This window comes from Falco cherrug, chromosome 14 (genome assembly GCF_023634085.1).
Source record: "Falco cherrug isolate bFalChe1 chromosome 14, bFalChe1.pri, whole genome shotgun sequence".
Lineage (NCBI taxonomy): Eukaryota > Metazoa > Chordata > Aves > Falconiformes > Falconidae > Falco > Falco cherrug.
In genome coordinates this window covers 1732760-1758084 of record NC_073710.1, presented here as the reverse complement: position 1 = coordinate 1758084, position 25325 = coordinate 1732760, and the positions used below count along the sequence as shown (strand labels likewise).

General features: G+C 60.0%; 1 protein-coding gene across 9 annotated transcripts; it reads right to left on the bottom strand.

The window, feature by feature from the left end:
* Positions 1-5017: 5017 nt before the first annotated feature.
* NDRG4 (NDRG family member 4) lies at positions 5018-24602 on the bottom strand. Of its 9 annotated transcripts, none has more exons than XM_055726485.1 (17): positions 24433-24602; positions 20550-20722; positions 19900-19944; positions 13640-13745; positions 12332-12452; positions 11997-12059; positions 11742-11802; positions 11351-11437; positions 11197-11253; positions 10722-10825; positions 10159-10215; positions 10011-10062; positions 9247-9294; positions 8970-9005; positions 8723-8774; positions 8035-8073; positions 5018-7385 (listed from the first exon to the last, which is right to left on the bottom strand). In XM_055726485.1, the coding sequence occupies exons 1-17, from the start codon at positions 24467-24469 to the stop codon at positions 7231-7233; spliced, it is 1293 nt and encodes a 430-aa protein (XP_055582460.1). In that variant the 5' UTR covers positions 24470-24602; the 3' UTR covers positions 5018-7230. The 9 variants fall into 9 exon arrangements, with proteins under 9 accessions (XP_055582460.1, XP_055582462.1, XP_055582465.1 ...); XM_055726487.1 differs by having other exon boundaries at positions 20550-20641; positions 24433-24601; XM_055726490.1 differs by lacking the exon at positions 24433-24602 and adding an exon at positions 24269-24401 and having other exon boundaries at positions 20550-20641.
* Positions 24603-25325: the final 723 nt, after the last annotated feature.

The following is a 25325-nucleotide window of genomic DNA, read 5'->3' as shown; positions in this document are numbered from 1 at the left end:
GCTGTGCCTGGACTTCCCCAATGTGCAAACCGAGCTTTGTAAGAGTATAAAAATGAGTTAAACTATTCTTGGATCAGGAACCAGGGAGTCAAAGGTTTGTTTGTGTTAGCAGCACGGCTACCAGGGGACAGTAAGATCCAGTGAGTGAACCCCTTTCTGGCACCTTCTCTGGGGGAGCTGTGCACAGGTGGTTCCACAGAGCTTTTGGGCTCTGTACAAGTGCAAGAGTGAGCAGTTCATTTTCCCACCACAGAAAGCAGGTGTTAGAGGCTGCGTCGGTGAGGACCAACATCACAGATGTTTGTCTCATCATTGATACATCAAGAAACTCACACCATCACCAAAGCAAATGTTTACCTCAGCAGTGTTAAGGCAGGAAGCCAACACCACTGCCATAGCAGAGGTTTTATCTCAACACTGTTAAGGCAGAAAAGCCATCGATTGACACCATGGGGCAACGGAGGGAGCTGATCCTGAGAAACGTCACCAACCCCCTGGGCGTGCGCCCAGACCTGGGCTCGGGGGGACCGAGGGGCCCGGCGACATGCGCTGCGCATGGGTGGTGCCGGACTGCAGTACCGCCTCCTATCGCCAGATGGCAGCACTGAGAGCGGCACAGCACGGCTCTGCGCCTGCGCGGCACTCGGGCTGCTCCCGCGCTGTCTTCAGGGGCGGGGCTGGCCGCTAGGGGTGGAGCCACGCCATTTCCGGGCGGTATCCATGGGCGGGGCTTGGGGTGAGGGGGCGGGGGTTGCCGCCGCGAAGGGGCGGGGACATTCCGCACCCTCCCAGTCTCCGGGGGGGGGTCTCGCCGCTAGGGGCGGGGCCGTTGCGGCAGCGAGCGCCCGGCTGGCAGCCGGTGTACGCCGAGGTTGCAGCAGCGCTGCGCTTCCGTGCTCTGCGCGCCAAGCGGCTGCTGGCAACGTGCCCGTGGGACGGCAGCTGCGGCTCCTTACCGGGAGGCAGCGGTGGGCGCCGTGGCACCACCCCGCAGGCAGCGCTGGATTGCATTGCCGTTACCAACGGCCGGCAGCACGGAGATGCCACCCGAGCTGCAGTACCGGCTTTTGTGCGACAGGCGGCAGCAGCGAGGGCGGCAAAGCGCGGCTCTGCGTATGCGCGCGCTCGGCGGCACCCGAGCGGTCTCCAGGGGCGGGGCCTGTCCTGGAGGACTGCCAGACCATAGAGCGCGCCCTCCCGATGCCTGATGGGTGCTTCCGGCGTCCTGGGTGACTGCTGGCCCATAGAGCTCTACTTCCGGCGGATCGATGGGAGCTTCCGGGTTGCGCCGGCGGCCGAGGAGCTCGTTTCCCGGGGCGCCCATGGGCGCTCGCGGTGCCGCGCCGCTGCGACCGCGCCCGGTGGCCGGTGCGTGGGGCCAGCGGCGGAACCTGTCGGCAGCCACGGGGCCGCTCCGGTGCCCGTCGCGGGTCTTTGGTTACTGAGAAAATGCCAATCAGAATATAATGCTCCACTATTACTGGTCAGGAAGCCACATTCAGAAGAATATAGACTTCTCCAAGATTTAAGAGCTATAAATCGAATAATGCAAGATGTCCACCTGGTAGCAGCAAACCTGTATACCCTCCTGACCGCCCTGAAGCAAACAGATAAATGGTTTACCGGATTAGATTTAAAAGGTGCATTATTTTGCCTTCTGCTAGCTGCTGCAAGTCAAGAATTGTTTGCTTTCAAATGGGGAAAGCCCTAAGACTGGTAGAAAAACCCAATTGTGCCAGACTGTATTACTCCAAGGTTTTAAAAATAGCCCTACAATCTTTGGAAATCAATTAGCCAAAGAGTTGGAAAGGTGGCAAAAGTTGTATGAAAATGTCACCTTGCTGTAGTTTGTAGATGACTACTGCTAGCACAACCAGTAATAAAGAAAATTCTACACCAATGACAACAGACAACCTAAACTTTTGGGGGCTAGCGGGGTACAAAGTATCCTGGAAAAAGGCACAGATCACCCAAGAAGTAATGTATTTGGGATTTACAGTTTCACAGGGGGCAAGCATAGTCTTGGAACTGAAAGAAAAGAGGCTATTTGTCAAATCCCAGAACGCAAGTCAAAACAAGAGCTTAGAGCATTCCTCGGAATGGCCAGATGGTGTCACCTATGGATAATGAATTTTGGATTCATTGCCAAATCAGTTGCTCTTCCCTCTCTGTCAATGCTGTAAGCCCACCCATCATACCAGGCCACCAAACCTGGCAGGCAGGACTTGATATTAGTGAAGCCATGCTTATTATCACCAATCACCTCCTTATTTTCCATGTGTCTTAGCATAGTTTCCAGCAGGATCTGCTCCATGATCTTGCTGGGCACAGAGGTGAGACTGACCAGCCTGTAGTTTCCTGGATCTTCCTTATTTAGTCCGTTAAAAATGGAGGTTATGTTTCCCCTTTTCCAGTCTGTGGGAACTTCACTGGACTGCCACAGCTTCTCAAATAGATGGACAGTGGCTTAGCCATGTCATCTGCCAGTTCCCTCAGAACCCACGGATGCATCTCCTCAGCTGCCTCTTGTTGCAGCTGTCCTTATATGAAGTATCCAGCCTCAGCTTGTCACCTGTGCTCCCCGTGGCCACCAACAGCAAAGAACAAGAGCCCCACATGACAATGAAGCCTTCGGTGTCCCAGAGCCCCAGCATCCTGGTCAACAAAGCTGCCACCCATGCTGTCAGCCCACAGCCTCAGTAGGCTCCTGTGGGAGGAAAGGAAGAGTCTGCAAGGAGGATAAGAACACAGTAGAAGTTAGACGGAACAATTAAATCTTGACTTGAAAGTGTAGATCTTTGCAGAAGTCCTGCTAGGACCATCGTTTTATAAATAAATGATGGAAAAGGTGTTTGTAAATGATATATTCTGCATTGTACTTCTTCCTGAAAAAGAAGATTCAGAACAATTCAAACCTACTACGGGCAGTCAGTTAAGAGACTATCCCAAGGGAATGTAAGATGAGGTGCAACCTGTGTGGTTGACCTAACCTCCATCAGCAATCCCCACCCCCACGGCATTTCTCTGGGGGCCCTGGTAGAGCTGCTCCTTCTGCTGATGGCTAGATGCTGTGCCCATTGCAGCGAGCCCAGCCGCAGGACAGGGAGGGCAGGGGGAGGCAGGCAGTGGGCGCCTGGGGCAGCCACGGTGCGCATGGGTGGGCTCCAAGGTGGTACCAGGGGAACAGGACCCTCGGGGGGCCAGGGGAAACCAGGGGATAGGGGTGACCCGGTCTTGCAGCACCTGTGGGGCAGCCGGGTAGGGACATGGAGGTGGCCACAGGGTGGAGGAGCAGCAAGGGGAGGGGCCAGGGGCAGGGGGGAACTCGAGGTTCCCTTTCCCCAAGGAGAAGGATAGGAGAGGCGGGAGGTCAGGGCTGGCAGGGACCGATGGCAGGGCATGGGGGCCCCTGACTCCCCTTATCCCCAAGCATGCAGGAGCTGGGACCAGGTCCTTGGGGAGCTGATGGCTGAGCAGGGAAATGTGTTATCAGGGTTCCCGGGGTAGCTGGGGAAAGGGGGACCCTTCCAGCACAGCTGATGGTCGTGACCATCACACCACATGGACATCACAGCACCAACAGCCGGGGGCTGTCAGGGGAAGTCTGTCTGCATGGCAGCAAGGCAGAGGGCCTGGGAGCAGAGCCTGGCCCCAGCAGGGCTGTGCAGCAGGGGTTCCCCTCCCTCAGCCTCGGAGACGCTGCGGTCCTGCCCTGGGTGCTAGTTAACACAAAACCCTCATTAATAACACCCTAGCCCCCCAGCTAGAGGCATGCCCCCCCCTCAAAGGAAGGCTTCACTGTCCCTCCAGCACCACAAGTGCAGCTGTGGCCTCCCCATGTCCTGCTGCAGCAGGTCCTTGCTCTTCTATGGTCTTTGGGTCCTCAGGTGGCTGCTCCCCTCCCAGCAGCTCCGCTATCCCAGCTGCAGCTTTCCTGACACCACAACAGTCTCCTGTCCTAGAGCCAGGCAGGAGACAGCCCATCGCAGCCCCACCAGTGCTATTCCAGTCCCTCTCCACCCAGATGAGGCTCACCCAAGCCAGGGGCAGCAGGGAGGGGGGCCCCAATTAGACACCCTTGCCAGAGAAGATCCTGAGACCAGAGGAGGGAGAGCCTGATGCTGAATAGAGGGAAAGAGAGAGAAGGGGCAGAAGGGAGGCCCCCAGAATCACAGAATCAAAGCAGAAGGAGAGAAGGCCCAGCAGGAGAGAAGCCTCAAGGCTGGAGCAAGACAGAGGAAGAGCTGGGAGCAGGGAGCCCAGCAGACCCCTGCAGCCACACCAGTGAGGAAAGGCCCCCGGGCTGCCTGCCCACGTCCCAGCTCAGAACTGGAGTCCTGCATCTCCTCCCCACATGTCCAGGCTCTTCTCCACCCACCTCAGGCAACCCTGCGTGAGCTACACAGTCACTCTCTCTCCATGCCCTGGCTCTGGGACCCTCTTCATGGACTGGGACCACTCCAGAGTGCCCCAGTACAAGGCAGACACTGACATACTGGAGCAGGGACGAGGGCTAGGATGCAGGGAGGGGATCCTCCTCAGCAAGGACTTCATGCATTTGGAAAGGGTTGTGGCCTGGGATGTTCAGACCTTGATGGGAAGACAAACAGGGAGCCTGCAATCCTGGAAGAGGGCAGGGAGGCTGGATCTCCTGAGGACCCATCTCACCCCCGGAGCTGCGCAGCCAAGGCTCTTTCCTTCCCCAGTGGGCAGCCCTTGGATCCAACCTTGCCAGGCCACAGCAGGCAGCTTTCCAGTCTCCATCCACTCCCAACATATGGACCACTCTGCCTATGGCTTCCCCGAAGCCAAAGCACCCCATGGATCCTCGCCATATGCCCTCTGGGGTCCTGGGCTCTCCTTCAGGGGCACCCTAGTTCCCCTCTTCCAGCGGTGCAGCCCCTCGTGGGGTTGGTGGCCAAGGTGTCCCTGTTGTCCTCCCTGCCCGCCAGATCTCTGCAGGCAGGTGCAGGATGGGTTCAGATCTGTTTCCCTGCAGCACGTTGAAAAGAGCACAGCAGGTTCTTAACATCTTTATTAGTTTGTTTGTTTTTTTTCCAACAGAGTAAATCCTCTCTACAGCAACAGGTTAGTTAAATCCAGTTTACATATTGCCATCTCTTGAGTGCTGCGGCCTTGATGCCGCTGTGACAAAACCAGGTTGCACTCAGACAGGAAAATGCGTTAAATTCTGCTGTGACTGGGAAAAAAAGGAAAACCAACAAAAATCAAAAGAACAAACCACCAAGGAAAACCAAACTGACCAACAAAACCAAGCTGAGGAACTGAAGGTGAGCACAGCCAGACTACCTCCAGGGAAACCACACGGCACTGCGTGGATGAGGATGAGGGGAATGAACCCAAAAAGGTCAGGGACTGGACAAACCCTTATATATATTAGGTATAGGTATTTATATATATATATTATCTAGGAAAGACACACTGAGAAAACAAGAGATTGCAGCGGTATCTACAGTAAAAAGGAGCTACATAGCTTTCAGAGTCACACTGAGAAGGAAGCACATGGCAGGACAAAGTGGGGGACAAATGGGGACACTGGTGTTTTTGGGGTGGCCATTTCAATATGGGAGGGACTGGGCAAGGCATGGGTCTCAGGCCAAAAGCCCTCGTATACCCACTGGGAGCCCCAGGACCCCTGTGGCCCTCACTGGGGAGTGGGGACAGGGTCAGTGGAGAGCGAGTGCTTTCGGAGGGCTGGGTGGGACCTGCTCCCAGCAGGCTGATTCTGCTTGCCCAGACGGTGGCACCCGGTGGGTCCCCCCCGGACCACCCACAAAGACCTGAGCACCCGTCAGCACAAAGGGCCCTCTTACCCCAGGTGCAGGAGGAGCTAGCTGGGTTCTGCTGCCCGCGGGGTGGACCAGGGGCAGCAGCTGAGGCGGGGTGGACGATGGTGGGGTTATGTGATGACGCAGCTCTCCATGTCGAGCATACGGCTGGATCCACCTGGAGCTGGTGGCTGGATTTGTCCCCCACCCAAGCCCTTGAGAGACGCCCCACTCAATGTGCAGGCAAGATGCTGGGCTTGGAGGGGGTGTGGGTGGGTTTGGGTGGCCATGGTGGGTCTGGCCAGCTCTGTGGGCAAAGCCAGCCTGTGGACAAAGCCAGACTCTTGGGTGCTCCCCATGTCCGGTGGCTCACCCCACACTGCCAGCACCTTGCAGTGATGCACCCTGCAGGGCAGAGGGTGCTGAGGGCTCCCCAGCATTGCAGGGGGGGAGTGTCACATCTTATTGCTAATGGCTGCGCTGTGGTGACACCCACAGGCTGTGGCAAAACTGAAAGGAGGATTTGCCATGTGACATCCCCAAACCCAGTGGCTTCTGAGCCCTGGTGGCCTCAGCCCAAGAGCTGGAGCTGCCGGTGTGGCAGGGACCAAGCAAGCCAGGGCACACGGCCCCCTATCCCCGCCGGTGTGTGTTTGGTGGTAGGCGGTGATTGTACTTCTTGCGACAAGGGAACAAGGAGGTGCCACCATGGCTGAGAGTGGGGGCAGCAGCAGGACAACCCCCATGCCACCCTCCTGCCCTGAGGGCTTCTGGACCAGGGCTGAACCCCCTCCACCTGCCCCAGGGCAGCCCTCAGGGTACAGGACCAGGGCAAGGGGACGGTTTGGGCTGTGATTTCTCACAATGGTCAGCCAGCTCCAGGGCAGCAGGTCCTGGGCATGCAGGAGGATCCCATACTAGCTCTCCCCAGGGAGGGCCAGTGGGGAGAAACAGGAGCTGCATCCCCAGGAAGGGCCCAGTGACCTCCCAGTGAGTGCTGCTCCCTGTCCCTGTCTTTCGCCTGGCTTAGCCAGCTATCGGTTGACCTTGGGGGAACCAACCTACCTCCTGTGTTCTCTTCACGTCCTGCTGTCCTGCCTCATCCCACCATCCTGTCCCCATCTTGCCACCCTGCCCCTATTTCCCCATCCTGGCCCACCCTCCCGAGCCAGGGGCAAGTCGATGCTAGGGAGGGTGCGGAACAATACAGAACCATGTGTGACTGCTGGAGGAAGCCAGGAGCTGGAGCTGGGAGGCAGGGAAGCAAAGGCCCTCTCCTCCGGTACCAGACAAGGGGATGAGGCCAGTGGCAGAGACAAACCAACCCCAAAGGAGCGAGGGCCCTGGTGGAGGATGTCCACGGAGTGGGTGGGTGGGTGCTGGCGGGATGCTGACGGATGAGAGATGGCTCTGGAGGCGACGCTGGCGGTGGGTGTGGACTTCAGCACGATACCTCCATGGTGTGGTTGATCTGCCCCATGGCCTCGGTGCTCTCCGAGTGGGTGCAGGCACGTGGGCGGGTGCCATCCACTGAGCTGGTGCTGGTGAGGGAGGCCGTGCGGGAGCGTGCCAGGCGGGTCATGCTGGCAGATGGCACTGCACGGGCACAGAGAGATGGACGGGTGCTCAGCTCCCTCCAAATGCTAACGCTGCCTCACGCAAGCAAAGCCACCAGTCCCGCTCCCTGATGCGAATGACCCCAGGCACAAGCTTGCAGCATGCGGTGCTGTGACATGAGCAGCTCCAGCCTGGCAAGGGACAGCAGGGCAGGGATGGGGTGCCCTGCGACAGGCCACACACTGGGCACACCTGCGCACCCAGGCATGCGACCACTGGGCATGAGGCGGGGGGGACCCCTGGCCACCATGCTCCGGGGAAGGAATGAGCTGGGACGGGAGCTCTCCTGGGTCCCGAGGGTGTGCAGGGAAGGCGACACCCTCCTCCAGCCAGGATGCCCAGCAGGTACAGCTCCTGGCTAGCTGGAGGGGGGCACAGTGGGCACACTGCTGAGACTGTGCCTGCATGGGGGGAGGGCGGGACACACTTCTCCAAATGCCATTTCTCAGCCTTCAGCCCTTGCTCGGGGTGCCGTCTCAGGCAAAGCGGAGCAAGGCAGAGGGCAGCTGGCTGGGAAGGGGCAGCCCTGCACCCAGGCTGCTCCCAAAAGTGCCCAGGCAGCTTGAGGGCACAGGCCAGGCAGGCACCATGCAGCAGCGGGCTCAGGCTGCGCAGCAGTGAGTGGTACCTGTGCCTCCACTCAGCCTCCGATCCTTCAGGTGGGCAACTGGCAGGGGTGGAACGGGAGAAGGGGAGGGAGGGCAGAGAGAGAGCGTCAGCTTGCTGGCCGCTCTGTGGGGCCAGGAGCCCCTGCCCAGCCCCACGTGTGCACGCACATGGGCCTTCATGTGTGTACACAGACCTGCACGCACAGAGACACATGTGCATGTGCAAATGGACCTGCAAGCACACACACACACACACACGGACTTTCACACAAGTGCACACACAGGTAGGCACACAGACACCCCCCACACACACACGTGCTCACGGACCTATACACACACGTATGCACATAGACCTGTGCACCTGGACTCTGCACATCTGTATGCACACACACAGCCCCTGCTTGTGCATGGCCACACACACCTAAGTGTACATGCATGTACAGAGACCCTGTCCACACACCTATGTACACGCCGAGCCCTTGTACACATGTTTGTGTGCACACAGAGCTTGTACACCCCGCACCCCTACGAGCGCATGGATAGATATCTTGTACACCTGCACATACAACGGCACAGATGCACGTGCAGCTCTCCATCACGAAGGGCACGCAGGGGTGCCAGGCTCCTCTTCTGTGGCAGGGTCAGCACACACGCACACAGGCACACACGCATGTGCACACACAGGCACGCCCCAGCCCTGGCACTCACTGTAGCCCATGCCTTGCAGGAAGTACTTGAAGGCTTCCGTCAGCTTGCCGGGCTGTGGGGAGAGAGCAAGCTGAGTTGAGGCAGCACCAAGACCAAGATCCCTGCTCAACCCTGAGCTGCCTCTGGCAGCCCCTGCCCAAAACCCCTATGCCCACCTCAGCCCATCCCCTGGGAGCCAGGGACAGCACCAGAGCATGTCTCAGGGCCCAGCATACCCAGTTAACTGCGGAAATTGTGGGGGGCTCACCTGTGTGACCTGGGGCAGCCCACCAGAGTCAGCCATCTGCAGAGAGAAGGTCCTGTTTAGTTTGGGAGGGTGCTTTTGCTACCCACCCTGTCCCCTAGTACCCCCTGGCGGGATGCCACTGCTGGGGCCACTCTGATCTCTCCACATACACCCAGCTCCATGGCTGGGACAGACCTGGAATGGGCAGATGGGGATGCCCTGCAACCCTGGGGCAGAGGGTAATGGGGCACTTCATGGGCAGCAGGGACCTTCCAGCTGCCCCATGCCACCCACCTACCTTCAGGAAGGTGGTGTTGGTAGGATCCAGCTTGGAGTTACACTCCACCTGAGGGTGAGAGGAATGATATTAGCATGCTGGGGCGCCCTGAGCCTGGCAGAAGTTGCCCACAGGTACTGTCACTGGCCCCATGGCACATCCCACCCCAACCAGGTGGAGACAGGGTGCTAGGTGAGCCCTGAGTCTGCAGAACCACCACCCCTTGCCATGGCACAGAGAGGATCTTCCTCCTGCTAGGCAGTGTCTGGGCAAGGGCGGGGGCTCAAAAGGGAGGGGAGGGGGGTTGGTGAGGCATCCTGTGTCTCACACGTGTGTACAAGCACACAAGTGTGCTTCTGTGCACATGCAAAGAGGTACATGTGATGGAGGAGGGGGAGCACGTGCACACAGTTACACAGTAGGTACAAATGTGGCTACCTGCACAGTGCCTGCGGCTGAGTGTGCAAGTGTGGACAACCATGCGGATGTGTGCAAGCACATGCATGTACTAGCAGCTCTTTGGGCACATGTGGCCAAGCAAGGAGTGTGCCCATGTGCCAACACACCTGAGAATGCATGTTCTGAGCACGTCTGGCGTATGAGGAAGGGTAGATTTCCCAGGTGTGGCAACCATGCACAGATGCACATGCACGCATGCCCCACATGAGCAGGTAGGTTTGCACACAAGCGCACACGTGGCTGAGCAGGCAGCGAATATGTGCATGCCCTCAGGTTGGCACCACCTGCATGCCAGCCTGCAGGCACTACCCCGTCACATCACTCACCACCCCCTCCTCAGCAGGTGCGTTGTCTCCAACCACTAGCATCACGGGGCAGCTGGACGTGAGAGGAGGAAGGGGCACAGTCAGGGCTTGGCTTGGGTGGACTCCACTGCCCCGAGACCTCCCCACGCCATGCTGGTGCGACTCTTACCTCAGTGTCTTGGCATTAGGCACAGTCCCAGGCCGGTTGATGTCCAGGTCCCTGCGGCTGATGGAGAAGAAAGAGGGCCATTGCTGCCACCAATGCTATATTGCAGGAGCTGGGGCACCGCCAGCTCCAGGAAGCAGCATGCAGCCCTGCTGTCCCGGTACATGGTGCATGGAGGATGCCATGGCCATCACTGCCATGACCTGAGCAGAGCCCACAAAGCGGGATGCTCCCAACCCCTGGCACGCACGGGACAGCACCTCGGCCCTCTTCCCCAGGCCTGTGCCAGCACCCAGTACAGGAGGCGACTAGGGGACCTGCACCCGTGGCCACGGGCTGTGGGATATGGCAAGGCTCTGTCACAGGTACCACCACTCCTGCATCCCCAGCCAGCACCAGCATCTCGATTTGCACCACCACCTACCTGCCTGTGCCAGAGGGTGATGGCAGCACCCAATGGATCAGGGTTCCTCTGGCGCCCTTGGGGCCACCCACCAGTGCTGCAGCCCCTCACCCTGGCGCAGACAGGGGGGCAGCCCACTAGCAGGACTGCCCAGGGTACCCACCTGTTGTACATGTTGAGGAAGAGCTGGAGGTTGAACTGGTTCACCACGCTGCCGATCTGCTGCCGGTAACTCTGCACCAGCTCCGTGTTGTTCACCAGCTCTTCCTGTGCCGGCAGGGGATGGAGATCAGGGCAGGTGCTGCCAGGTGCCACTGAAATGCCCAACCCTCCACCAGGCTGGCCCATGCTGTGCCGGCCAGCAGGGCAAAGTGGGAAGATGCTGGGCAATGCAGCTGGGCACAGCAGTGCTGCAGGCAGCACGCTCAGGCTGGACATGGGCATGAGCTGCACATTGGTCGAGGCTAAGCCCAGGATCAGGCAGGAGGGATACAGGCAGGGCTTAACTAATGCCATCCCTGGGCACGGGGCAGGTCCAGCAGCACCTGGCAGCCAGGGCAGAGCACAGCCCCGGTGACCCAGCTGGGATGCTGGGTAGGGGGCTGTGGCAGGGGGCCATCAGGACGCACAGCTCTTACCTGGCTGAACAGGTGGGACAGAACATTGTCCGGCAGTGTGCTAGTGAGGCCAGAGATCTGTGGAGGGAGCACAAAGGGTTACGGCACTGCCATGGCTGGCTCCTGCCCCGGGGAGCCACCAGGGCTGGGAGAGGGGGGACAGGGCCCTGCCCACCTTGGAAGCTGCCCAGTCAATCCAGCCTTTGCCATTGGGATCGATGTTCATGAGGACCAGCCCTTCAACCAGGTCAGGGAAGATAAGCTGCAGTGAGCAAGAGGGGTGGGTGCTCAGCAGGGAGGGGAGATGCGCCCAGGGCAGGCCTCCACCAGCACCACTGCCCACTGCACAGGCATCGCACAGAGCTGATGTGGCCCTGTCCTGAGACCTACGGCAAGACTGCCCGGCCACCATGGCCATGGCACTGCTGTCCTGGCCCTCCATCCCTCCAGGAGCCTTCAGGGTGGCACAGCCCACCCAGGAGTGTCAGCTCCTGCTTTTTCCCATGCCCTGTGCTGAGAGCAGGTACGGGCAACTCAGGGTCAGCCCAGCCCAGCCCCAGGCTCACCGCAAACTTGGCCAGCACGTAGGCTCCTGCCCCGACACCGATCCCGATCACATACTTGAACCTGGAAAGTGGAGAGGTGCATATGGGGGGACAGTGGGCTCCAGCACAGGGACCCCGGGGCAACCCTCCACCCACAGCATGGGGCACAAGGAGACACGCAGGGTGCCAGCTTACAGGGACAACTCCCCCAGCCCCAGATTCCGGTCTTCTGACCAGCACCCTCAGCCAGCAGCTGTGGAAGAGAGGCCGACTCACCCGAAATGCTGCACCACGCTGGGTAACATGGCAGCCAGCTGGTCCATGGATGGGTACTGGTACCTGCAGCACGGAGAGGCACAGGACAGCAGTTAAGGGACCCACGCAGAGTGGGAAGGCTGGGACAGGGCAGCTGGGCTGCCCAAAGTGGGCAGGGAAACGCCACCCACCTGCAAACCACCCCATTGCCCACCCTGGGCCCGTTGGCTGCCTCAGGCTTTGACATGGTTAGGAGAGACCCACAGGTAGGGCGTGACTGCCCGGGAAGCAACAACCCAGTGGGCAGGGAGGTGACATTCCGGCAGGCATAGCAAGCCCCCAAAGCTGGCACCTACCCCTGAGGGAACTGCGAGGCTCCTGCCTGCTGGCCCGGTGCATCCACATGGCACACCACAAAGTGCTTTGTGATCTCCTGCATGTCCTCAAAGTTGAAGAAGGTGTTGAAGCAAAGCTTGTCTGTCAAAGGCAGGCAGGGGTTAGAGACCAAACACCCTGGCATGGGGGCCTGGGAGAGAGGTCGCCTGCCCTCCCGCTGCCCTTCAGCTGGGAGGTGACACGCCACCGAAGCCCTCCCATCCCCTTCTGTCCAGGCTTCTTGTCTCCACAGCAGAGATCACAGCCACTGTTAGCAAGGGCTGCATCCCTACCGGTGTTGGGAGGCATGGGGCTGGATGGACACAGCCAGGAAGATGAGTTCGGGGTGAGCTTCGTCTGCTTGGAGAGGTGGGACTGGGGGAGGCAAAACCCAGAGCTGCAGGACCACCCAGTGGGCAGTGGGATTAGCAGCCCAGGGTGTTATCAGCCCTATTCAAATTCCTCAGAAAGGGCTCAAGCAAACACGGGATTTGAGAGAAAGCTGTAAATCTCCCTCCTTGGAAACAGCCAAAGAAACAGCCCCAGTGCTGCTGTGGACAGGCCACCACCATTGCAGTGGGATACAGTCATTGCCAAGGCTTGGAGAGGTCCTGCAGGCCCCATGGCATCAGTGACAGGACATCCCTTGCAAAACTCAGGGCAAGGCAGGTCGTAAGGTCCATTGCAACCAACACTATACGTCCCCGGACACGAGAGTACTGCCGTGACGGTGAGGCAGCTCGCTCAGGCTGCCGGTGACTCAGCCTCACAAGGCACCAGGCATCCCGGCTCAGCCAAGGGGCACGGCCTGGGGCAGGGGTCTGGGGTGCAGGTCCAAGGCTGCAGGCTAACAGAGCGTGCAGCATCCCCACATCCAGAGCCCCAGCTCGAGGTCCTTCCTTCCCTGCTGTTCCCCATCTCCTTCAGCCCCCACTATGTCTGGCCACCAGCTCCTTGGTCCATGCTCTGAATGATGGGCTGGCGGTGGTGGGGACCCACCCAGCATCCCCGACATTCCATCCCTGCCTGACATGGGTGGGCAGACAGCCAGCACCAGGGCAGCCAAGCGCTCCTGGTTGTGCCTGGCCTGGGCTTTGGGTTCGGCTGAGCATCCAAACCTTCCTGGTGCTTTCAGATGCCTGGGGAGACCCAATGCAACCTGGAGACCCTCCACGGGAGGAGGCAAAGGAGCTGAGCCAGGGGCTTTGGCCGATGTCCTGGCACCCTGTGCAGCCCTGGGCTCACTCCCACCTGTCCCTGATCCCCTTGGCCCAGGGACCAGCACTCACGGTTGAGGCCCACATCATGGTACGTCATGATCGCCGGGCGATTCCCCTTGGGTGAGCCCCGGATGACCACGTGCAGCAGCCCATAGGGGGTCTCAATGTCATGTTCCTGGGGGAAGAGGAGAGATGGGGTGATGCCTGCCGGCCCCAAGACATCCTCTTCTGCCCTGCCATCCCACCCCTCACTGCTGCTTCCCCAGGTGGCTGGGTCCCATGGGAGCACAAGGGAAAGATGTGCAGCCATCCCAGGAAAATCCTCAGCTCTTGGGCATCCCTGTGGTGGCAGAAGGTAGGACAAATCACACAGAAATGCTCCCAGCCTCCACCAACTTGGGAAGGGAAGGGAGGATTTGGGATAGGATAATAGGATTTAGGATTGGACAGGTATATCATGTGATGGAATCACAGGATGGGATCAAGGGATAGAGGTCTGGGATGAGATGATTCAAGAGGGCTTGGAAGAGGAGGATTGTGGGACAGGACAGGCAGACCACAGGATGGGACAGACCACAAATGGGCCTAGATTCACTGTTCCTGGGACAAACAGGCAGACATCAGAGCCTGGGCACCACCCCAGGAAATGCTGCAGCCTGATCCCAAAATGACAGCTAAAGTAACTTTAAAATCCCTTGGTCTGAAATGGCTGCGCACCCATAACAGAGACCAAGACTGCCCTGTGCCTCAGTTTCCCTGGCTGGGAGGGCTCCAGCCTTGCCTTCACAGCCATCATCCCCAGCCAGCACGAGAAACTGAGGCTGCAAGCCCAGGTGCTTCCCAGGGACAAGGGACCAGGGGTCCCCTCCAGAGGCCCACGCCAGCCAGCCAGCTCACTGGCAGTGACCTCGAAGCTGGAATCTGGCAGGTGCAGAAGCATCATGCGCTGGGCAGGGGATGCTGGCAGGTACCCACCCAGAGCGGTCCTCGCTGTGGGTACTGGCAGCCCCATGGATGGGCTGGTGGGAGGGAAGCACAGCAGGTTTGTGGACACTCCCATGGGTTACGTGCCAACAAGGACTCTGAAGGACATGGGCCTCAGATGGGAGGAACCACCTAAGGACAGGGGTCTCCTTACCCCAGTGCCTCCCCTCACCAAGATCCACTGTCCCTGGGGGAACACAGCACCTGAGGGTAGCTCAAGGGCTCTGTGGAGATAACACTCGGCTCCCCAAGGACATCCTGACCTCAGCCCTCATCCACAGCTGTCCCTCCACTTCCTGGGGCTGTATCAGGCAGCAGATGATGAGTGGGAACATCCCTCCACAACAACGGATGGGGAAACCGAGGCAGAGGAAGGGCCTGGCCCAAGGTCACAGAGCAAGAGGCATCCATGTGATCTGTTCCGGCACACAGGGCTGCCTGCTTGTCATCACCAGCTCAGCCTGCAATCCCACCCCAAAATCACATGCCCAAGTTGGAGGCTCCTTTCCCAGCACTGCCACCCCCCACTCTCCGCGCCAAGCCAGGCAGATCCATGCCCAGGTTGCAGCCTCTGCAGCATCACTGGGTACCGCAGCCCTGCCCTTTGCCGCAGGGATGCTTGTGGCAGGGGAGAGGCTAGGGACACAGGGGATGCAGGTAGTGGGAGGGGTGGGCACCGGCAACCCGTGGCCCCTGCGGGGATGGGTGTGGGGGTCACAACACCCATGGGTGCCTGAGAGAGCCCAGCCCTGTCCAAGTTATCTGCTCACCGCTGCGGCACTCCCACCTCACTTGTCCCCCTCCACACCGGCCTGTTGCTATCACCCTAGAGGCCAGAGAACATCCGAGGAATCGTGTCAAAACAGCAATAAACCCTCTCCCTCTGCAGCCCTGGGGGTGGGGAAGAGGCAGCACGTTCCCCCCCCCCCCCCCCCCCCCCATCAGCAGTCTGTGCCAGCACAGCCTGCAGCCACTGCAGCTGCGCTCACTCACCCTCGGCCTCAGCGCAGCATCTCTGCTGGGCTGGGGGAGGACACGCTCAAGGACAATGCGTCCCCAAAACCTGTGACATGTCGGGGATGCGGCAGCGGGGCTGGGGGAAGGAAAGGCTCCCCAGCAGCAGGTCCCCCCTGCACCAACCTATCTGGCCCACGCCAAGCCCCGCTGGGTGCAAAGGTCCAGCCCGGACGAGCAGGGGAGGTACTGGAGCAAAATTGTCTGGGGAAGGAGGGCAGCGAGCACGGGAACGACGGTACCTACCCCATCCCAGCACTCGGGCATGGTGAGGAAGCGGGCGAACGAGGATGCACGGGCAGGGTGTGCCGAGCACGGGGTCCCAGCGCGGGGCACAGCGGTGTTGTGGGCTGGGGTGAAGCAGAGCTCTGCACTGGCTCAGCCCCTCGCCTCAATTTATAGCGGAGCCCCAGCCCTGCGCTAAGCCCTCCCTCTCCCTTCCCCCTCCATGCGACGCGCAGCCCCAGCAGGTTTGGCTTCCATTGCAGGCAAGTGCTGCGATGGAGTGAGCACTCAGCCATTGGCTGCCGTGGGAATTATTCATGCTCCAATTGGCCCCAAATACCCTTGTTTATGAAGGAAAAAACGCCTGGCACTGCGCAGTACCTGCTCCATCTTCCCTCCTTCGGCAGACCAAGACAGGCAGAGCTGCCTGCACAGAGTTGCACTCGCACCCCTTGCAACACACACAGCAGCATCACAGCGGAGCCCAGCAATGCTCACCTGCCCCCATCACACACGTGCAGCTCCAGCCCCGTGCAGACACACAGAATCATGCTCGAGCCTGCAGCCACCCAGACCAAGGCCCTGCAGCAATGCATATGTACCAGGAAGCGTGCACACCCCCCCAAACACGGGTACATGTTAAACACACAGGAGAAGGACGCAGCAGGGGTGCTCCTCACATGCACGTGACCATGCACATACGTGCACGGGAACACATACCAACAGACCCACAGGGGACAGGCAAAACTGTGTCCCCACACGTGTCTGTCCATGCCAACTTTGGAAAAATGAATACAATGATCCATGCTGAAGCACATGCACCCACAAAACGCTTGTGCGTACCCCCACAGGGCTGGTCCCGGTGCGCAGGATTTAGCCCCAACTTGGACATTGCCGGTGGCAGGTAAATAAAGCGGGAGGAATGACAACCCAGCAGTGCCAAGGGGTCACATCCTGTCCCTGGGCTGGCATGTGCTGTGTGTGCATGCACACGTGTGTGTATTCCCATGTGCGCAGGCAGGTAGTTTCTGCCCTAAGTCCAATGAGGCTTCACAAGAGGGTGAGTCCATCTGCCTGCAGCTCACACCCACAGACAGCCTTGTGCCACCGTGGCCCCAAAACCCCCCAGCAGGCTCTGGGTGACATGCCCCTGCACCCTGCCTGCCCTTCCCCAGCCCAGCACCACTGCCCAGCTCAGCGCAGCTGGCACCCCAGCTGCTCCAGCATGAAGACGGGCAATCACGGATGGAGAAAGTGTCCTGCAGTCCCTCCAGTGCCTGCTCAAAGAGGATGGAAAGCCACAAGCCAATGCCAGACCAGGGCAGCATCCAGCAGGGACCCTCCAGCCTCCCTGCCTGCCACAGGGATGCTCCCTGTCAGCTGGAGCCTGCCATCACCTCCGCATCATCCCCACCCTGGCAGCTTGCACGGCTCGCTTCCACCATGCCCTGGCACACACCACAGCTGTGGGGAGAGGGGGTCCAGCTGCCATCACCAACACATGCATGGGGCCTCCCTGCATGGCAAAGCCCCGTGTCCTCAGCCTCACCCAGCAGGCTTGCTCCTCTGGAGTCTGATGCTTAATGACAGGGACGAGCCACTTTTCCCTGGGGAAAGCCCCCTTTGCCTGACCTGGAAAAATGATCACCCAGAACTGGTGGGGAGCCACTGAAAGCAGTGTCCTGCAAATAAGTCAGGGCTGGGTAGCCAGGGGGTCTGGATGTGGGAATAAGGACAGGCAGGCAGGCAGAGGAATGGCATCCACCTTGCCTCCACCAAAGAAGCTTTTCTCTGCACTGCTTTGTCCTACAGGAAGCTCAGACCCAAGCCCAGAGAGATGCATCTCTGCTAATGAAGGACCGCAGGTGAGGGCCAAGCCCAGCTCCCAGGTGGCTCCTGGCACAGGTACAAAGCTGTTCATGGGCCCAGGTGCTGGTTTTGCTTTCTGCAGCCCTGTTGGCTGTGGAGCCAAAGAGCACGAGTGGCCACAGCATTCGGGAAAAAGCAAGAGATACAGAGGGGCATAAGCAGGCAAAAAAAGACAGAAGGTTGCAAAATAGGTGGGAGAGGGGTGGAAAGGCCCAGGTGGAGCAAGGCTTGAGTGCAGAAGGTCTGCAGGGAGATGGGAGGGCTAAGCAAGGCTGACTCCGCTTGAATGGCATTGCTTGCCATCTCCCCTCTTGCCTACTAGCCCATCTGCCTGGCAGGTGGCCCAGACCTCCAGCAGGGCCAGGGCACCCAGGTCCCAGGGCAGAGGCACCTGCCCCCCCAAGACCTTGGCTTCAGCTAGCAGCCCCAGGGCCTTACTTTGGCTGGTGGCAGCAGTGGGGGATCCCAGCTCCCTCGGCACTGCCCCAGCCAGGCCAGAGCATCTTGGCAAAGGAGCAGCGACTGGCTCCGGGGAGGAGCAGAGGGACAGTGAAGAGTTAAGCTGGGGGCTGGACTGAATTACCATAAGGAGGAAAGACTAAAAAATGGGGTAAGACCTCCCCAAAGAAGGGCAGGCAGCACCCAGCCTTTGCAGAGAGCCAACCTGCAAAGTGCCAGGGTGCGGGAAAGGAGGCTGTTGCCCCAGCACAGCCTGGGAAGCTCATCCCATCCCCACCCTGAGGCTCCTGCAGGGGAGCCAAGAGGACACGAGGTCTGGCTGGCTTGCCAAAACCACCTTGATCCTTGCCAGGCTCATTTTCTTTGGGTACCGAGGGCATGCAGGCACATCACCGTGGCCCACTCCACCTGGGCACCGCTGGGGACACAGTTTGGTGTCACCTTGGGCCAACCCCTAAAATACTGGCATACAAAGATTGCCCCTGGAGAGTCATTGCTCTTTAACATCCTTTAACATCCACTGCATCTATTAACATCCCCTGCATGCCAACCAAGCCCTGCCCAGGCACAGCTGAGTGAGAACCATACTGGTGCCCATGGCACTACCAGGAGCTCTGGGCAGCCCAGCACTGCTGCCTCCCTCCCCCTCCCCCTCCTTGCCCTCACTTCGGTGACATCAGGAGGTTTGGTTTTCCTTCTAGTGGTCAACAGGGACCCAGAGCAAGCACAGCAAGGAGTAGCCCAGACCTGCACAACCTACTGCTCCCAGCCCCAGCATCCCACCAGCTTTGGAGATGCTGGGAAAGGTGGCATTTATTTTCCATCACTGCAATTTTTGAATGATTTTGTGGCCTCCAAGAGGGCCACCAGAAATCTACTCTGTGAATCGAAGCAGCCACCACCCAGCATCATGACAGAAGTCTTTGCTCCCCACCCAGCTGCACCCTCCCACCTGCAGGAGATGGAGACCAAGCAGGGCAGCCCCCAAAGCCTGGGCACCACTTCGGGTCTGCCAAAATGGGGACTTGCACTCCCCTGCCCCTCTCCCAGGATGAATGAAATCCAGAATTATTTTATCCTTGCAGGTGCTGCTGTTTCAGAGCTGGACCTGGGGGGCTCATCCAGCACCACCTGAGTCCATGCTCCTGGTGGTCCCAGCCACTGGCAAAGTGGCGACATACAACCTGGAATTGGTCACCGGTGTCCCCTGGGAGGGGGGATGCTTTGGAAAAGGCAGCAAGCTGTGGTCTGGCAGCCTCACTACCCTCCCTCCCAATCTACCAGCAGCCTGGTCTCTGCAGGGGCAGCCTGGTGTGGGACAAGCTTGTGCAAAGGGGGGAGAGCGATGAATGCCAACACAGGAGCCAGGCGCGAGCTAGAGGCGAAATGGAGGTACAAGGCAGGCGGGTGCCAGCCAGGGCAGCAGAGGGACCCTGGTCTCCGAGAGAGGTGGGTGGTACAGGGAGCAACGCCCCAGCTCTCCAAAACAGAAAGAGGCTTTCAAACATCCTTACTGTAAGCAGGGAGCTGGAATCGCCCAGGAAACCATTGCCATGGCAATGGTAGAGGGGCTGGAAAAGCAGCTCAGCCCTCCTGAGAAGAAACGGCCTTCAAAAAAAGACTTTTTTGTCCCCAGCCTGTCACCAAGTGCCTGCCAGCCACATCCAAGTGCCAGCACAGAGCATGCCTGGCAGCATCCCCCCAGCTCCCCCCCGCACCGCAGGCTGCTGTCCCACATGGGACCCGGGGGTGGGGGCACTCCCCATGGCTGGTCATACCTTCCAGTCCATGTCCACAGCGGAGAGGAAGACATCCGAGTTCTCCTGGGGAGAGAAGGAGCCGTTAGGGACAGAGATGTCCCTCTGACACACCTCACTGCCATGGCACCCTTCTCCCACCCAACACACAAAGCCCCCTGACACCATAAGACCCACTCCCTGGAGCAGCGCTGGCTGCAGGGGGACATGATGCCCACACGTGTGCACACATACGTGCACATCTACAATTTCTTCACACACGTGCATGCCCTGCCTGCACATGTGCACGCACACAAGTGCGTATTAGCATGTATGCACAACATCTTCATACGCATCCATCATCACACCAAACCTGCACTCACCCACGTGTGTGCACTGATACCAGCACACATGTGCACGCGCACACACTGACCACCACATGTGCACACACACGCACCCAATACCAGCACGTCTGTACACCCACATGCACTGAATACCAGCATGCCTGGGCGCACACATGCACCCAATACCAGCATGTGTCTGAACACACACCTGCACCAAAGAGCAACACACACGTGCACACACACGTACCCCATACCAGCACGCACGCATACCCACAAGCTCCCACTTAGGGACCCACGTCCTGGCACCCCATGTGCAGAAGCCAGAGCCAGTGCAGTCACCAGACTCACCAGCTCAGCATCCTGGCCCCGTAGCAGCGGCTTCTCTTCAGTGAAGCGCAGCTCGTGCAGCCCTGCCATGGTCATCTCCTGCAGCAGCAGCCCTGCCCAGGGCAAGGGAGATGTCAGGGAAGGTCCTGCCTCGGTCTCCTCCGCCCCAGCCCCTGGGAGCCTCCCAGGTCTCCCTGCCCATGGGGATGGGACCCAAATCAGCTTTACTCCACCCATCTACCGTGGGGACATGGTGCTTTGGCTCATCCGGGGGCCACAGCGAGCCCCTCCACTGACAGCTGGAAGTAGGCACGGAGCAGGCAGTGCCTAGAGGAACTCAGGTCGCAGCTCCCACCAGGGTCCAGTTCTCCCAGTTAAGGACAGACCTGTCTCCATGGTCTTAGGCAAACTGGGAGACCATCCTGGTCTGTCTGTGCTGGCCACCTCTGTAAGGGCTCAATTAAGGGCAAGAATATTCCAATTCCCACCCCAACTTCCAGCATCGGTTGGAGAGAGAAAATCCAATGTTTGGGCTGGTTTTAGGCTGCAGCCAGACATGGGTGGGACTGAGGGAGATCTCCCTGTGCAGCCAGAATGAGGAGTGATGTTTCTGAGCTGTGCTGGGAGGCAGAGATGCTCCGAGCAGCTGGGCAGCACAGAGGCAGCCTGAAGTTGGTATTGCAATGATGGGAGAAAAGCAAATGTGAAGCCTTTACTCCCAAACTCTTCTCCTTGCCTGTGAAGCGGGTGCTGGCCAGCCAGCAGCTCAACCCCAGGGCTTGCAGGGACAGACATGGAGCCACCACTCAGCAGACGTGTGACTGGATGCTCCTGACCAAGGAATTTGTACCCCCCACAACACCGGCATCTCCAGAAACACCCCCAGGTATAAGCCCAGCTTTGAAAGCAGAGGGGAGCAAGGGGATGCTTGTGCCCACAGCAGCTGGCTGCACACAAAAGATAACAGGACATGGGGGACACAGGGGACAATCCAGGCTCCGCTCTGCATAGATGAGGTGTGTGTAACTGGCAAGCCCCAGTGCAAGGGCCTTATCTGCACTCAGGCAGGATCTGGACCTCAGGCATTTGCCTTTGCAGCCTCTGTTTCAACCCCTTTCCCAAGGCCAAGCTTTTGGACAAGTTGTTGCTGCTCCAAATGGGCCAGCACCAGTCCCACACCCTCTCCACTGGCTACCCATGCTCTGCAATCTCCCAGAGATACCAAGGATGGTATGAGGCCGTGCTAGCACTGCAGCAAACACGGACCCTGCTCCATCCACAGCCTGGCCAAGCCTGCTCCGTGCTTTGTCCACCTTGAAACCTGGGTCAGCCCAGGCTGGCAATGTTGGAAAGCCCAAGGAATGACACAAGCATTCCAAGGCCACAGGAATATGGGAGCTACTCATAAACTCCCCTCCAAAGCTGGATTTTGTTCATCCGACCGGTTTTCCATTCAAAATCCAAGCAAGCTGTGCCACCTGGCTGCTTCATGCAGACATCGCACTTTGCTTTGCTCCTTGGGAGCCGTTCAACAAGACAGAACCGTTTGGACAGAGAAACAACTGTTTGGATGGAGAAACACCACCGTGAAGCCTCCCGGGAGTCCCAGGGTGCCCAGCTCTGGGGGCGTCCACCTGCACAGAGGGTCCCACCAGGCTGGGGGCCATGCAAAACCCCGGCAGGGAGAGGTGCTGACAGCCCTATGGAGAGGCACGCATCTGGGACAAGTTGCTCCAGGCTGGGCTGCTACTGGGGAAATAGCTTTGCGCAAGGGGACGGCCCTTGCCTGCAGCCCACCAGCACAGCCAAGACGCTGCAGCCTGCAGAGCCACCGACCGAGCAAACCCGCGATTCCCTGGAATACAATCCCAGAATTAAAAAATGGGAGGAAAATCAGCCTCACCGGTAGCTGGGTCTGGAAGAGAGCCGGAGCGTCCCTCGCTGGCTGTGCCAACCCACTGTGTGGCCACAGTCCCAGAGTGGCTCGGAACAGCATTTAGCATATGGTGAATGCCTTTATTAATTAAAGCCTCCAGCTAATACGGAAGGGAGGGTGGCCGAGCAATGAAGAAAGGCCCTCATGACCTTGCTTGTGTGGAGGTGGGGAAAGCTGGCTCACAAGGGATGTGGCAGAGCCCTGCACCAACCAGCATCCTCAGCATGGGATGGACAATCACCTAAAGCAGTGCTGAGCACAGGAACAGAGAAGGGTCAGTCAGTTCATCGGGGAGTCCTGTGGGTGCAGCACCTGGCGACCAGGATCACAACCATGCTGCCAGCTTCCCGTGGGTGCTCTGCTCCCTACGCCACCCCACAGGTAACCTCATCCCTGCTACGCAGCAGTCAGGCTGTGGGCAGCGTCACCCAGCCCACTGGGCCACCGTCACTATGGAGTGCTGGTGAGAAAGTCACGGCTCCAGCTCCCCTCGCCAAAACAACTTGGCTCCTATTGCACAGCGGGGCAATGCGGCTAGCAACAAGCCCTCTTCCCTCCAGCTCGCCCCAATGCTCCCCAACAGCACCCAGCTCCGCTCCCACTCTGCCTTCCCGGTGCAGTGCCACCGTTTCCTGGGCACAGCTGGGACGTGCCTCCTCCCTAGTCCCAAATCAGTCCCAAACCCTGCATGACATTACTGCTCTGTTTGGGACTGGTGATCTGTGCTGCCAGGGCCCTGGCACTGCGTACATGGACGGGGACAGAAACAGCCATGTTAGCTTACCTTCCCCAGGGATCTGCAGCCCAGTGTTGGCTTACTGGAGGAGAACCAGCTCATGGCAAGAAAATACACTATTATTATTTTTGTTGTTGTTGTTGTTATCATCATCATCATTGTGACGAGGCTGTGGAAAGGGTTTAACACCAGGCAGCGTGTCTGGTCAGAAGGCAGGGGTCCCTCAGCTGATGCACCAGCCTCACGGGAATATCCCCACCGACCACCCGCGTCCTGCCCTGGCGCAGATGTGGCACCCACGGGATGTCGGCAGGGATTCTCCAGGCTGACTGAGCAGCGTGTGACAGACCGGGAGGCAAACCCAGGGGAGGAAGGGCTGGCCCCTGCCGGGCAGCGAAGCCAAGATGATTCCCAGTGAGGCGAAGAGAGGGAGAAAGGGAACCTGCAGCCCAGTCTGAGACAGAGTGTTCCCACAGCATCGCCCCCCCCCCCGCCCCCGAGCAAGGCTATTGAGGAGCTGTGAAGGGCTGGAGGTAAAACCCCAGTGTGACAAAGCCTGAGGCATCTCCCACTCTGCCACTGCAGGACAAATACCCACAGCTCGCTCAGCCCCCATGGCGGGGCAGGGGTCCGCGCCCCAGCAGCCCCCACCAGCTAGCCTGACGGTGTGGTGCCCCCGGGTAGCACAGCAGCGGGCCGGCCACAGCACCAAAGCCACCAGGCGGGGGGATCCGGTGCCACCCGTGCGGGAGCTGAGCCCCCCAGGCCGGCGGGCGGCGGGGGCAGGGGGGAGCTCTGCGGGGGCGCCGGCCGTCTCGCAGGAGCAGCCTCCTCCCCAGCGCCATCAGCGGGGCACTCGGGCAGCGGGGGGGGCTCCCGGGGGAAGCTGGCAGAGGAGCCGGTGCCGCAGGGATGCTCCAGCAGTCCCACAGGCACCCTCCGCCCACGGACCCCCGCGCCGGGGGGCTGCCGGCTCAGCACCCCCAGCACCCCCAAGCTGGGCTTTCCCCGGCGCAGCCCTGACAGCTCCCGCACCCCAAAAACATCGCTCGCCCCAGCAGCCCGTACCTGGGGGAGAAGAGGCAGGCGGCGGGCGGCGGGGGGGGGCGGCAGCCCCATCTCCCAGGGGAGCCGCAGGGCCCCCCCCGACCCCAGCACGCCAGCGCCCGGCTCCTCCCAGCCTCGACCACCCGGCCCCAGCGCGCCGGGGGGGGCAGCGCCGCCGGCCGTACCTGTCAGCAGCTCGATCTTGTGCCGCAGCACCTTCATGCCGGGCCGGCGGGTGCCGGCGCCACCGGCGGGCGGGCCGGGGAGGCGGGCGGGGCGGCGGGCCCCGGCGCGGGGAGCGGGCGCAGCCGGAGCCGGTGCCGGTGCGAGGCGCGCAGGGCGGCGCAGGGGCGAGGCTGGGCACGGCCCCCGCCGGACCGGTTCCTCCCCTCGCCGGGGCCGGCGGGGTGGGGACGGGTCCGGGACCGAGGGGCGATGGTGGGCGCCGGAGGGGGCCCCTGTGGTCGGGGTTCCCGGGAGCAGGGGACAGTAGGAGCCTTGGGGAGCCCCAGCTATGGGGCCCAAAGGGCCTGGGGGGTCCCCGGGAGCAGAGGATGCTGATGATCCAAGTGCCCAGGGAGGGTCCTGGGACAAGAGGGGACCTGTGCTACAGGGATACCTGGAGCAGAGCCACCGTGGCCAAGGGGTCTAGGGAGTCCCAGGGAGTGGGGCCATGAGGGCCAAAGGGCCTGGGCGTATCCAGGAACAAGAATAAGGATGACAAGGGACCTGGGGGTCCTCTGGAGAAGGTGCAGGTTCCCCTGAGCATAGGATGGTCATGGCCAAGGTTCCCAGGATAAGGGGGACCTGTGCAATGAGGGTCCCACAGCAGGGCCATAACGGTCTGGGAATGCCAGAGCGTGAGGATGGTGTTAGCCACGGTGTCTGAAGGATCACCCAGGAGTGGAGCTGGGATTCACCAGGAGCCACGGCTGGAGTGGTGGTGACACCCCACATATTGATGCTGGGGGTGTATGGTGGTGGCTGTTTGGGGTAGAACAGGAGGTTGTGGGGTGGCTGTTTGGGTCAGGCAACACCAGGGACTGTGAACACTGCCATGGGGGTGGGGGTGGTTGGA

What these genes read in the sequence shown, in the direction of transcription:
- NDRG4 (XM_055726485.1), bottom strand. Translation starts at nt 24,469, where the DNA reads ATGAAGGTGCTGCGGCACAAGATCGAGCTGCTGACAG. An exon ending in GGGGCCAGGATGCTGAGCTG is followed by an intron (nt 19,945 to 20,549) that starts GTGAGTCTGGTG and finishes TTCTCTCCCCAG; the next exon opens with GAGAACTCGGATGTCTTCCT. An exon ending in CCAACACCACCTTCCTGAAG is followed by an intron (nt 9,006 to 9,246) that starts GTAGGTGGGTGG and finishes TTCTCTCTGCAG; the next exon opens with ATGGCTGACTCTGGTGGGCT.